We start from the raw sequence: 14,116 nt of genomic DNA on the forward strand, positions 1-14,116 counted from the left end.
TCCATTTTGACTTCTTATATGCAATTATATGTCTTTCACATTAATCTCTTAGAAATTGTGTCCTTGAGGTGTTTTGACTTTTTAATCTTGTGTAAAACCTGTAGATCATCACTTTTTTGAACTCTGCATTTTTTGCATTGACATATCATAATAGTATGGTATTTTCAGATTAATTTAAAAATAAAGAATATCAGTGTGGAATAAAATACACTTATATAAATGAAATCCAGCAGTTATCTCCAACAGGAAACATGTTTAAAGTGATGTGGATCCAACCACTGTATGACATGTGGTGGTCTTTATAGGCCTGCTCATGCTGGATCATAAATGGCCCCTTTTTTAATATGCAGGAATTCTCTTTAGGTCTGTGAAACCAACAGATGGGTAAATGTTTTCTAGTTACAGGTCATTTCCCTTGGGAGTTGTGTTCTAAAGTGTTTGTAATGAACTATAGTTGTGTAGGTGAATGCACAGAAATACTTTCAGTATTTACATCTTGTCTTCACTGAAATCTGTGCACAGAAAAAGATACCTACATTAACAGAATATCCTGTGTTTTAAAATGTACACCTGCTTCTGCTTTTGCAATTGATATAACATGTTGTCCTAAATGTAGAAATCTACAAAACCAAAACAAGTCTGATGTGGAGTGGCTACATTTTGCCATGTAGGTTGTAGTATGCTGTTCAGTCCAGAGGAAGTGTTTCTAGCAAATGCCAGATTCGGGGATCACTCCTGAGAATTAGTGTGTCGTGTACATGGGCACTGTTGCATATGTTGGCTTTGATAATTTCAAGCATGTTCAAAGTCCATAAATACTAACTTTCCTCAGTGCTTCTTCAGTTCTTCACTAATTTGTCCGTGGTAAGCAAGTTGAAGCTGGAAATGGACAGAGGATAGACAATTAAAAGAAAAAGAGAAAGTCCCAGCATGCTCCTTAAATCCATCTCTTTCAGCTTTTCTCAGATGATGTCTCTGTTAGTGGTTGAAAAGGAATACTTTTCTATTGATCCTCAAACTTTGAATGGAAATCTGAGTATTTAACTTTCCTGCGTCTGAGATAACCTCAGTAGGTCAAGTAAACCCTTGAGATCCCATACTGGTGAGCTTGTGGTATAGTTAGTTTGTGGTAACAGATCACAAAGTAACTTGAAATTTATTCTTTGAAGAAATATTTTCATTTCTCATGGTAGAAAGCCTTTTACAAGGGTCTGGTTATCTGGTGCTAAGAGCTGAAAAAATACTTGACAGACTTTCTAGCTTTCCAGATACGTAGCAGTTACTTTAAAGCTGAGGGAGAGTGATTAAAAAAATACCTCTAAATTACTGCTTTATTTTAATTTCTTTCTTTAAAAGGCTTTTGTCTGATGAGTCACAAACTCTTCTTGTTCATTCACAAGTTACATGGCATTGTAAGAGGTCTAGGAGAAGGTTTCACCTGACAGTTGACAGTGATTTTAGAACTGGAGTTAAGTGAAGGACAGGAATTTGTTCTGCTGCACTCCTGGCTGAAATACACTTAAGAGTAGTTGAAATGTCAGTATTTCTCCTTCCCCAGTCCTATCACACATAGTGGATTGTGGGCTATTTAAATATCAGCTATTTGATAGCTTTTAGATATGTTGGGACTCAACTTGAGCCTTTCACCAAATTTCATTGTCACTTCATATAGTTGGAGAGCAGAAGTTGGATTTTCTTGGGTTCTTTCTTACTGAATTGCATAATGTAGTTTGAGATGTTTCCAAAGACTATATAAAAATTTGGAGGATTTTATTAGACTCCTCCTCTTTGAAGCATTGTTTCCCTTGGATCCCCTCTGAGGAAGTAAAAACTTTCCTTATTCACTCTACTCTGTATTTAATTTCTATGTTTAATACTCTGGTTCTTACACTGCCTTAAAGTAGTGAATGCAATATCTTATTCATCACAATATTGAGACATTTATGCTCTGAGAGATGGAACTGAAGCTATTAAACTGAACAGTGTGAAGTAAGTTCCTTCCAGGCCAGTTTCTTTGTGACACTTGTCTGGGGATTTTTCCAAAATCCATTCCGGGTATTATTATTATTATTGTAGTCTATTAAAGAGTTCCTCTAACATGTTCTGCAGTACATACTGTGATATGTACTTTGATGTAACAGGACTAATGAAGAATTGAATTTGCTGTTCAGAAATTATGTTAGGCCTTTGCTACAGCAGTCAAAAGTATCAGCAAGTGAGTAGGTCCAGTTGGAAATGATCTGGCAGTCAGGTGTTTGGGGGTGAAATTTTTCCAATGAACAGGCACTCTGTGCCTTTTTAAAATCTGGCATTCGTTTCCCATGCAGAAAGCATCCATTTTTCTTTTCTCATTGTACTGGGTCTGGCTGGTACAGAATTAATTTTCTTTGTAGCAGCTGTTAGGGTGCCATGTTCTTTGTGACCAAAACAGTGTTGGTAACACACTGATATTAGCTCTTTCTGAACAGTGTTTGCACAGCATCAAGGCCTTCTTTCTTTCTCACTCTGCCTGGTGTCTGTACCCCCAAAATGTTTGAGGGGTACAAGATAATGGGAGGGATATAACCAGGCAGGTGACCCAAACAAACTAAAGAGCTATTCCATGCCATATAATGTCATGCTCAGTATTAAACTGGAGGGGAGTGAAATTTAGAGAGGTTATCCAGCTATTGCTTAGGAAGTGGCTTGGTGTCGATCATGGGTGGTGGTGAGTAGCCCATATCACTTTGTTTTTCTCTACTTCCACTTCTGCTTTGTATGATAAACAATTATATTATCTCAATATACAAATTTCTTTACTCTTTATTCATGTTTTTCTCTTCACTCATCTGGTGGTGAGGGGGAAATATGCACCTCGATGGTTTAGTTACCTGCAGGCAACAAAGCATCACATGATCTCTTTATACTTGTGTAGGCAGAAAGGAAATAGAGATCTCAACACATGGATATTTGTTTTGAAAGGAACCTCTAAAGGTTATGGAGTCCAAATACCATGCAACGAGCAAGGATGTCTTCAGTCAGATCAGGTTGCTCAGAACTCTGTCCAATGGATGTTTCCAAGGATGGGGCATCTACCAGCTTTCTGGGAAGCCTGGTTTTGGATTGGGTGCTTTGGTATTCTTCAGGGTAAGGAAAGTATTTACTTTCATTTTCAGCATTCAAGTTTTTAAGACACCAGGGAAACTTCTGTCACAAAAAAAATTGACACAGAAAACAGTAACTGTAGTGTGTTTTTACTGTGCTTTGTATATTCTGGAGTTGAATGTTTTGCCTTGCCAAAGGTTTTTCTGGTGCCCCATTTCACATGGTGGTCTCAGGTACATGTTTTTCATTTAGCAAGTCTTAGTTTGTAGCTCATGTCTTCTCATTCCTAGTCTACACTGTTCCTGCTGCTCCCCCATGTTAGCCTCTCCAGCACGCTTGCTTTCTGCTCAGCTGTTGTTTCTGATGTAGTCAAATTTGACAACTCCCTTTTGCATTTTGCTTCTCTGGAGACCATTTACAGAAAGATCCATGCTGTTCTGACTAGATGCCAAAAATGGTGTCAGTCCATAGGCTGAGTGAAGATACAGTACCTAATTGCTGAAGTTTGTCTCTATTTGCATGTTGTGGAAATATTTTTTTAAGGCTTCTGTGCTCAGTACATAAAGGTGAATGGTCTTTCTGGGGGCTGTTCAAATTATGTTCTTGGCTGGAAAAATTGGAAAAATTTTGAAGTTCCTATTCCAGGCAGGAGGATGCTAGAGCTGTTCAGTGACCATAGATCTTCAGTCAGAGTTGAAGATAGGGTAGCATGTGATATTTGTTGTGATTTTTTTTGTAATTCTTTTTCTTGCAAATGGCAGAACTGTTTTGGTTAATTTTCATTTATTTATTTTTCCATCCTAAGTTGACCTGACACATAAGAACCATTGAATAAAAACAATTGAGCGAAATTATTTATGTTCAGAAAACAAGACTATATAACAAAAAAATAAAATTTTGGCATGTTTGTAAAGGTATACAACTACTGATAGATGCTGAAAACAGTGAAAATTCATATTCCTGCAGCCATAGAAAATTATAGTAAATACTGTATCTGAGGTAGGAATTCCAAATAGGGTTTCACATTTTGTATTGTCTGAAAACATTTGAAACTTATCCTATATATTGTGCCATGTGTTTATCTAACCTGATGATATTAAAAGTTTGAGTGAACTTCCATACTTACTTGAAGGGCAGTAAAAAGATAAAAGGAGAAAGAATATGTTTCTTTACATTTCTGTAAAAGGGGAAAAGAATTTTTAAATGGCAAACTTGCTTAATGAAAAGTATGGACTTGAAAAGAATGTTCTGGGACATGATGTTGAAGAAAGAGTTATGCCTACAGTGCAAAGTGTGGAAGTGAAATTAATATATGCAAATCTTCAGAAGACAAAACACAGGAAATAATAGACTACTAGCTGGTGGTTGGAAAAAACCAAAACCTCAGGATCGGGAAAAGAATTATTAGGACAAGTGTAACTTGCTCCAATAGCAAGTGATTATGGTGGGACTAATGCTTTCACTCATGTTTCCAGTACAGTGTGTTAGGATATACTAACATAGCTTGAACTGATGTGAATGAAACAGCAGCTTGATTGTATGTCTAGAATCCCAGTACAGGACACCTGAAAGAGCACTTAGTCTTGGATAGTACAGTTTAAAAGACCCAGGAAATTAAAGGAACTTGGTGAGCATTCGGATATAATGACACATAACCTGTAATTAAGACTTCAAATTGCATATATTTATCTTGTATAATAACCACTTCAAGAATACAATTATGATACATTTTTAGTTTCCTTTACTGTACATTTGTGTTATTCATCAATCTGCATGTTTTCAAGATGCAAGAAAGGAGAAATAGAAATACTGAATATATAAGGAAGTTCCAGACAGTGAAAATCTACACAAGAAAAGTGTTGCAGTCTCTGTCATATCTGAGAGGTAACCTTTTAATATCTGAACTGGCTCATTTCTCAATGTACCAGTGAAATATGAAAGTTTGAAATAGCAAGCATCACAGCTTTGGCAGTGGATGTCATTTAATACAGAACCACAGATATGTATTTCTTGCATTTTCATCTGTCTTAATATCAGAAAACTTACAAAGATTCTTAGTTTTTTCTTCTGTGTAGTAGTTGTTGGTAGTTTCTGTCCTTCAGGTTACATTGTCAATATATATCTCTAGATAAGTTTGCAAACATATGGAAAAAGTAAACCAGATGAGTCATTAAAAAAAATACATGTGTTACATTTTTAAAAATAAATGTGTCTTGTTTGTATATTTGAATTTTGTAGTGTGACTAAAAATCTGGCATCCTGGATGCAGTACTGCTTGGGAATATATCTGGCTCATAGGAGAATAGAGAGTGATCCATGCCTGATAGTCATCAGGTCATCAGTAATGGATGAGTAAGGAAAGAATATAAATGATAAGGGTAAATGTAGATTGGTTTGGGTTTTTTTAACTCATGCTATTTTTTTTTGCTGGTGGTGGAACATAGTTTTGGTTTTCTTGAGAGCAAGGTTGTAAAAAAATAGGTCATTGTACTTAATAGAATCTATTCAAGTTCTAAATCAGACTTCTTTTTAGTCTTTTGAGGCCACTTTGCTTTCAGCCTCTACAATATTCTCTAGCAGTATGTTTCACAACTTAGTTTTTTGTTTGAAGAGCAAGGAAAAAATATTCTAAAATTAAATTTTTGGTATTGGATATATTTCCCAATTCCTGTGTTTGTGAGACAGAAGAGAATAACTATCTCCACAGAAGAGAATAACTGTCTCCACATTTTGCATGTCTTTTGTTGGTCTCTTAGGTCTTTGCATCTATTTGTCACTTTTTTCTTGTACTCTTACTGAAGGCTGGAGTCTTAGCCAATTCCATACAAAAACTATTGATTATTCATGCTGACTTTCATGCTAACTTTTATTACTCTGAGATAACTTTTTTCCACTGCTGCAAGTTTTCAGAATTGTGAGGGTGTGGCAGAATAATACCATGACATGGTGATGTTTGAGTTTCCTATTTCATTCTTAATAATTTTTGAATTCTAACTTCTTTTAACTATTGCTGTTAAGCTAGGGAGGTGAATATTTATGGGATATTTTAAATTATTTTGTAATGATGCAGGAAAAGGCTGTTCTTTTGCACCATGGCTATGATACATAACCATCAGTATTCTGTCAAGACAACATTATTGAGGAAAAAAACCCGGCTTTAATTTAGGAACAGTTAAAATGGGACTTAAAAGTTAATATCAAGATGCAATTTCCTCCAATTCTGCCTTTCTCTAATGTATATTGAAAGAATAATAAAAGATGTACCCAATGTACATAATCTCTTCAAAAGGTTTGTGTTGCTAAGGGTAGCATTTATGTGGTTTATTCACATTTATATGAACATGTGCTCACAAGTTGATTACAGTGACATAAATAACTTCATTTTGTGTGGAGGAGGCTGGGGAAAGTTGATATATGAGTTAAGGAGGTACTGCATTGAGTGTCAGATCAGTTTAACCCTCTACACCTCCAGAGTGACTCAGTGCTTTAGCTCTGATTCTGAAGAATGGGGATTTTGGTACTTTTCTCCTGTGTTCTATGTTCAGGATTTGACTAAAGGAAAAGATGAAATTTACTTTTTTCAGTAATTACAACTGTGTTGTGTAGATCTTGTTAATTAGTCTTTTTGGTAATTAAGTGTATGTGCAAGGGGAATGTATCTGCTGCACTCAGGAGTTTTGTCAATGGTACATGTTACCTTAGGGCAGTGTGAGGTTTTGTCTGAATGTGTTTTTTTGTGTTAAATGCAGTTTCTGGTGTATTAGGGTCCTCATCTTGGATTGGATCTATGGGCCACAGTACAAGTAATAAGTGTTGTGTGTATAATGTCTTCTTCACTCCAAGATAAGCACATCTTAAGTTTTTTTTGCGGTGAATTGAAATGTGCAGAGGGATTGAAACAAATATAGTAGTTCTTCTCAAAAGCAGGGAGCTAATCTATAGGGATATTGTTTGTAGAGTATTGCTTAAAGGTAATCTGTTGTCTAGTCAGAGAGTCACAAACCCTCTGTCAGGTAGGATGATCATGGGTCTTCAGGGGAGAACAACAGCTACACAGATAGTTGGATGGGGGAGCTGGGATACACACCTACTCACACTTACCCAGGGAAAATCAGAGGCACAGAGTGTGCTCAAGAGGTAACTGGGCAGATCCTGAAAAGGTAAGTGTTAAAAGCAGAAAGGCTTTGGATATAACTTTCCTGCTGCCAAATTGCAAAGCTGTTTGGGTTTTCTAGTTACCTTTTCTGCATCAGAGGTATGTCAGTGCAGTGATGCATACCACAGAGAAAAATACAAATTTGTGTCCAGTAGACCTCAAAATTTAAAATATACGAGAACAAATCTCGCAGCAAGGAATCTGGTTCCATTGTTTCATTTAAAATTAAAATAAAGCCAGATAAGTGAACTGTATATTAACAACAACTAAGTAAAACATGAAGGGAATTTATGTCTGGTTGGAAAAATAAATTTTTATTTCATTGTTTAAGCTGAAAAGCAAATTTGGCTTCATGTCATTTATTCAGTCGCTCTATGTGGACTGCCAGTATTTTAGAAGACTTATTTCTCAAGTCTTGCAAAATAACTTTACAATTGGCTGAATGTTGTCACTGCCCTGTCAGGAGAGTGTTATTTTGCTCAACTATATAAATGATAATGATTACATAATTGTACATTTCTAGGATTACAGAAATTAAATTGGAATGTATGAAATCATTCCACCACCAGTTGCTGTAGACCCGTTGCATGAACAGGGGAATTTCTTGTCACATCACTTAATGATCAAATTCTTGTCCTAGGGAGCCTCCAGCACTCTTGTAGGACAATAGTAGGAAAGGGTTCTTTTCCCTGTCCAGGAAGCATAAAGGGAAAGCTATGCCCACCTACAAAATATACTTGGCAAGTCATAGAGATATTTATGAACACTGGCAGCAAAAGCAGCGTCTCTTACATCTCTATTTATTTTTAGGCAAAAAGGTGATAAGCTAAGCCTGTCTTTTTGTTATGTTTTGGTTTTGTGCTGTGGGTTTCTTGGGGGTTTTTTCTCCTGTCTTTGTCATCATTTTAGCTTGTGGTTACACTTCCTCACCAGTATTAGCAGATGTACATTGCTGGGTGCAGCCTTCCTTTTTTCACATCTTTTACTTTAGCATTTTGGTTTAATCTGAGGATGTTTTTGGTAGTGAAAATGTATCTGCCATGTGTTAATTTGGTGTCTTATGTAAATAAAGACTTTCGTGGAAAGTCTTAGCCTAGTGTAAAAAATATTCTTTCTCTCAATAACAGTGTTGAAGCACTGAGAGAAGTACAGCTGTCTCAAACCACTTTATGGTGAAAAAACTTTGAGTGTATTGCAGGCTATTTATGGATCAAGCTTGGCTGCATTCCATAGGAGAGATTTTTCCTGTAATTCTGTACTGGCATATGTGTAAATGTTGTCATCCTTTTTGTAAGAAGTCATGAAGGAAAAACAGATTTTTGAGAAATTGTCCTGGTAGAAAGCCTTCACTGGTCTGTCAGTACAGATATATGTCTGTTAATTTCTGTATGTTTACAGTAACTGCTTGTTGATGGCACTGCTGGTCAATTGTATGGCAAAGATCTTCTGCTTCTTTACATTCTTATGATGTGTGAACTTTTCAGAAGTGATTCTGAGAGCAGATGTGACTTCAACAAAGAAAGTTACCGAGTGTTCAAATAAAAAAAAAGCCTCTGCTGTTGTGGGAATAGCTGTTGCAAGGAGGCAGTTAATACTTTACTAATGATCTTATCTAGGAAATTATAAAGAAAAGACATCAAATTCTAATACAATTTCAAAAATTGTGAAATTGGGGTAGTATCTTTCTGTAAAATTATGACTAAACACTTCTGTTTCAAATTAGCAACTACTTCTTTTTTCAGGAAATTCGGAGAGCGACCTCAACCGAAACGGCTCACAAGGTAAGCATTAAAGAAACTCGGAATTTAACAATTTTTGAAGTTACCATTTTCATTCTCAGAAAAATTAAGTTAAAGATTTGTTCGTTGTTGACCCTAGAATTTTAAATATCAAAGCTTTTTAATTATATATACAATTAGCATCCAGAAGTACAACTTTTAAAAGTGGCTTATTTTTCATATATGAACTCAAAATGCATTTTTAGAAATGGTGTTACCTTCATGTATCTGTTATTGTACATTATTCATTAGTATGTGGACCTGCTTATTTTTAAATCCTTGGGAATGAGATGATTTGTTTCTTGAGTAAAAGTGAAACACTTTTTACTGCCAGAATTGAACACGGTGCTGTCAAGGAGTGATCTTAGCCAATTTTTGGTGAACCCCAAACAATCAGAAAGATTATGAAATAGAACTAGCAAGTCAATCCATTCTGCAAAGTGTTTAGAGTGACTGGAGTACAGTGCTTCATTTGCTCCTGGCCTGCCTGGGACGTATTTACACCAGAAACTGCTAAGTAGACACCTTCTTTTTTTGAACTGCTTTAACACAGTCTGTGCAAATATTTATTATTCTGTGCTACAAACTGTGCTGATTATAATTAGCTCCTGGCTTTAAAATCCACTGTTTGCTTGAAAGCAAAAAAGAATGTGCCACTTGTTTTATATTTTTGTGTAGTGATAGAGGAAGTCCCTTGTTACCCTGACAGCCTCTGTTGAGAATGTTATGTTAGCACATGATGGAGGGGCATTGACATTTTTGTGTTGTGAATATTCGTCTCACTGCATTTCTGGATAAATTTTAGGTTAGCTTGTCATCATTAAACTTCAATTCAATGCAAAATTGATCCATACTGACTTAAAAGTATGTGAACAAACATGGAGGTTTCTTGTTGGCCTGCAGTCATCAGGGGTATATGAAGATCATGTGTTTTAAGTAATGAGCTGATTTCCATCTGGAGTAGTAACACCTATACTATAACCCTGAAGTTACTCATAGAACTTATCTTCCTTCATATTTTTTTAAATAAAAATTATATATATATATATAATGTATCTTCTATATTTTAAAAATATCCAAAAAAGAAATGACTATGCAGTGGGAGCTTCTAAGTTTTCTATTTACTATAGTTACTCTAAATTTCGTGTGCAGGATTTTAGCTACTAGGTATGCTCGTTGCTCTTTCCTCAATACAGGGTGGGTATCTGAGAAGTGCCAGCCATCCTTCAAAGCAGCAGTTTGGAAACATTTCCTGAGATGGTAGAGGTTGGAAACAAGCAACCTAACTTTCCTCTGAAGACTAAACTGCTGAAACGGAAAACTGTCACCCAGATTTTTAAGATTGATTGGTTTATGTGATGATGGAAATGTATCTGTAAACCCTTAAAAACATTTAGTTCAATTATCAGAAATTTGCTGTGGGCTTTTTGTTTACAGGCTGCCTTGTTTGACTAATAATCTGTTCGTGATCATTCAAGCTCCAGCAGAACAACACTGTTCTGTTCATACTATACTAGTTGGTTTTAGATGTAAACTAAAATAATACTACCTTCATGGAGAGTTTTAGGATGGAATAATGAAAAATGTCAAGTAAGATATCAGTGGGAGGGATTGGAAGGCAGACATCACTTGTTCTCACAAAAGCTTGAACTGTACAAATCCACTTTAGAAATAGACCAGTAGAAAACACAAATTTTCTTCCTCATACAATGCTAAATAAAGATTAGATAGCACCAAGCAGTTTTCTGTGCAGGTTGCTGGGTTTGTGGGTTCAAATTGTCAGATCAGAAGTTTTTAAACAACTTAAATGCAGCTAATATATATCATCATGAAATGTATAATAATAATTTCACAGCGAATTATGTTTCAGGGTTTAAAATATATTCTTAAAAAATGGCTGTAAAGTAGTAAGTCGGGCTTTGAAACAGTTCTTCCAGCTGTATTTTCATGGATAAAGTTCAGTTTTACCAATGTCAAATGTAAATAGATCAAGTTAGTCAAATTTAAAACAGCAATTCAAGTCTATTCTCTGTGCTTATATCTTGCAATTTACACAGAAATCAGCTCACTAATCATGTTTCATGCAGGCATGACAAACACAAGAATTTGCAGAACATCATTAGCAAAGCTGAGTTGTGGTTGTCCAGCCCAATCCTGGCTCAATCTACTTGCTTTTCTCTATGAAACTGTGTGGGGATTTCTTTTGGAAAAGGTCTAGTCAATAAAATACTGCTTGATGTTTTCCATCACTTTTTTCACTAGAAATGTTTGGTTTTCTAGATCTGTCCTACGGGAATTCCATAGTAGGTGCAGTTCACAGAAAAAAAGACAAAAACCTAAACAACCAAACAAAAAATCCTTCTTATATAGGGTTTTATCTTTTCATATAAATTCCTGATAAATCTATAATTTATTTCTCTGCTAGATGACTTTGAAGATGAGTGCATTGGTGGGCATTCAACCCACAAAAGCTCCTTCAGGAGCTGGGGTTCCTGCCAGCACTCCGGCACAGCTGATCCCTAGGGTGTTGAATTTGGCATGCTGCTTAATGAACAGTTAGATTATTATACAGAAGAGTGACTGGCTGTTATTTTTCCCTTGCTTCTCTCAAGGAATTGTTGTTGGTGTGTTTGAGGTAATTACAGCTTTTATATAACATCTGTAATTACAGTGATGATGAACAACAAAACATTTTTTAAAACTTTTTTTTTTTTTTTTTTTACCTGATTGTATGCAGGAAGTCGATCTCTCTAGAAAACTAAGTGGAACAATATGCTGAAGAATTTATTTTTTTCTTAGTATTTTCAAAACCAAAAGAAAACTTGTATATATAAACATTGCACTGATTTGGTTAAAAGCTTAGACAATTTGTCATTATCATGAGATAAATTGGTCATGAAGAAAATATTTAACTAATAAAATATGCTCTAATTTGTGGCATGGTGCTTAATTAAACGTGCTTTAAACATGGTGTAATTATTGGCATTGGTACGATTTTACATCACAAGAATTTTTTTTTCCTAGAAAATGTAATAATTGTAAATTATCACAGACCCCATATTGCTAGATTTGTGCAGGGTAGTTAGTTCTTTTTCCTATGTAATTGTCTTGAACAGTGAGCAAAAAATTGACCCTGTTAATAATGGCCTTTTTGGTATTTCAGGTCCTGGGTTTTTTCTCCCTAAAGGTATCTTCTGTTTGTTGTAAGGAAAACCAAAAGAACTTTCAAAGCTTATGTTATGTTTTGATTTTTAGGGAAGCAATGCGAAATTACCTGAAGGAGCGAGGTGACCAAACAGTGCTAATACTCCATGCAAAAGTTGCGCAGAAATCATATGGAAATGAAAAAAGGTAACTTTTAATGCTGTACTGAGGTCTCTCTACCTTAGCTGGGAGCTAAGGAGACTATAGTGTGTAGTTGGGTGCACAGCACTTTGTAGAATTCCACAGATTGCACTGTAGCCTGAAGAAACATAAAATGCTTCCTCCTAAATCACTTCATTATGTAACAAGTGCTGCAAACCTATAGCATTCAGTGGAGTGATGCCTGTTTCTACAAAGTGGTTCCCTATCTGTGGGCAAAGCTTCTTCCATTGCCTGAAATTGTTCTCATTTTAAACTTTACATTTTAATGTTGGAATAAATTAGGTGATCAGCAGTGAATACTTGTAGAGGAGTTTTTTCCTGAATAATTTCACATTAATATGAAAGAGGAATTGCTAGCCTCCCTAAGATAAATTTCTGAATCACATCTGTAGTAAGTTTAAAAAGAATGATAGGTCAATCATGACTGTATTTATGATACACATTCCCTTTCAAAAATCAATGCAGCACATGTTACAATTATAGGTACTTTTCTAAGGGGCAGAATCTGCAGGAATAAGTGCTTTTTAGGCAAAGGTGCTTTTCCTGCAGTCTTCTCTGTGTGATTTTTTTTTGCATGACTAGTAGAAGCAAATAGGATGCTCCGTCATATGCGGGTGTGTAGACCTCTTACAATGTAACACAGGATTCTTCATTTGTAAGCAATGCTCTTCCACCTGACATTTCACTAGAATACTGCAGTATTTGGTTATTTTTTGTATTATTAATATTTGTTCACTACAAAAAGACCACATATTCAGCACATTAACGGCTTTGAAATTTTAACCTTTTACCACTATTATATGTCTTGTTGCATCACTATGTTTTTATAGCTTTGAGATTAGAGATTTATGTATAAGACTGTTAGAAAACACAAGTTATAATTAAGCCTGCAGATTTCTCAGTTTGTTGTTACCTGAGTCACACTTTCCGATGTATGTGGATCAGAGATACAGACTATATTTTGAACTGTTTTTCAGTAGTCTGTGCCTGAGTACTTGTCTTTCTCAGGTCATTTCTTTTGGGCAGCATCCAGGTTCTGCACGTCCATGGAATTGTTTAATCGAAGTGCTTTTTGGATGTTTCTAAAATTCTTGATGTGAATTGAGTGGGAAGTTAGTGAAGGAGAAAGGGCAGAAAAGCAAACAAGTGTATTTGCTGTACAACTGTGCAGCCCTCTTGCTCCCTACCATGTTTAAATGTAAAAGGGTTGCAATGCCAGGCTGTTCTAGCAGTAAGGGATAACTATAACTCTTCGTGGCAAACTCAGGAGCCAGAAAGATTTATCATGACAATATAGAAACCTCTGATTGTTACCTGATCACATGGTATTGTCGTTCAAGGCTTGCATAATTAACTCATCACTGCAGATGAGTAAAGTGTATGTTACTCCCCAAAAATGAGGGGTGTGCCTTCAGATAAGAAAGTGACTTTCTAAACAGTGTAACTTTGTCCTCCTGAGGCCAGAGCAGTTCATAAGGAACATTTTGCAAAGCTGTCCAGTGTATCATTATTCTGCATCAAATTGCATCAAAAGAAAGGAGAATATAAAAAGATAAAGTATGTAATTTTGATTATTGAAAGTTCCATTGCTGTTTGGAAAACATACAGAAGTGTTCTCAGGAATCAAGGGCAAAGCTTCAAATTGTTATTTGGTAGTGGTTTCTGAAAGCTCCTGTGTGCATTTCATAGTACTGCTGTAAAATCCTGTTGACTTGAATATATTGTGTATACT

The 14,116-nt window shown here is 35.6% G+C and overlaps 1 protein-coding gene across 2 annotated transcripts in view; it reads left to right on the forward strand.

The window, feature by feature from the left end:
• Positions 1 to 14,116, forward strand: part of RBPJ (recombination signal binding protein for immunoglobulin kappa J region) — a 58,719-nt gene that overhangs the window by 23,658 nt on the left and 20,945 nt on the right. For both annotated transcript variants that reach the window (XM_086890399.1, XM_086890398.1), the window contains exons 2-3: positions 8,983 to 9,021; positions 12,274 to 12,369. In XM_086890399.1, coding sequence (XP_086746525.1) covers positions 8,983 to 9,021; positions 12,274 to 12,369 — 135 coding nt within the window. The remainder of the gene's footprint in view (positions 1 to 8,982; positions 9,022 to 12,273; positions 12,370 to 14,116) is intronic.

Source organism: Cyanistes caeruleus, chromosome 5, assembly GCF_971803275.1.
Source record: "Cyanistes caeruleus chromosome 5, bCyaCae1.hap1.1, whole genome shotgun sequence".
In the NCBI taxonomy this organism is placed as follows: domain Eukaryota; kingdom Metazoa; phylum Chordata; class Aves; order Passeriformes; family Paridae; genus Cyanistes; species Cyanistes caeruleus.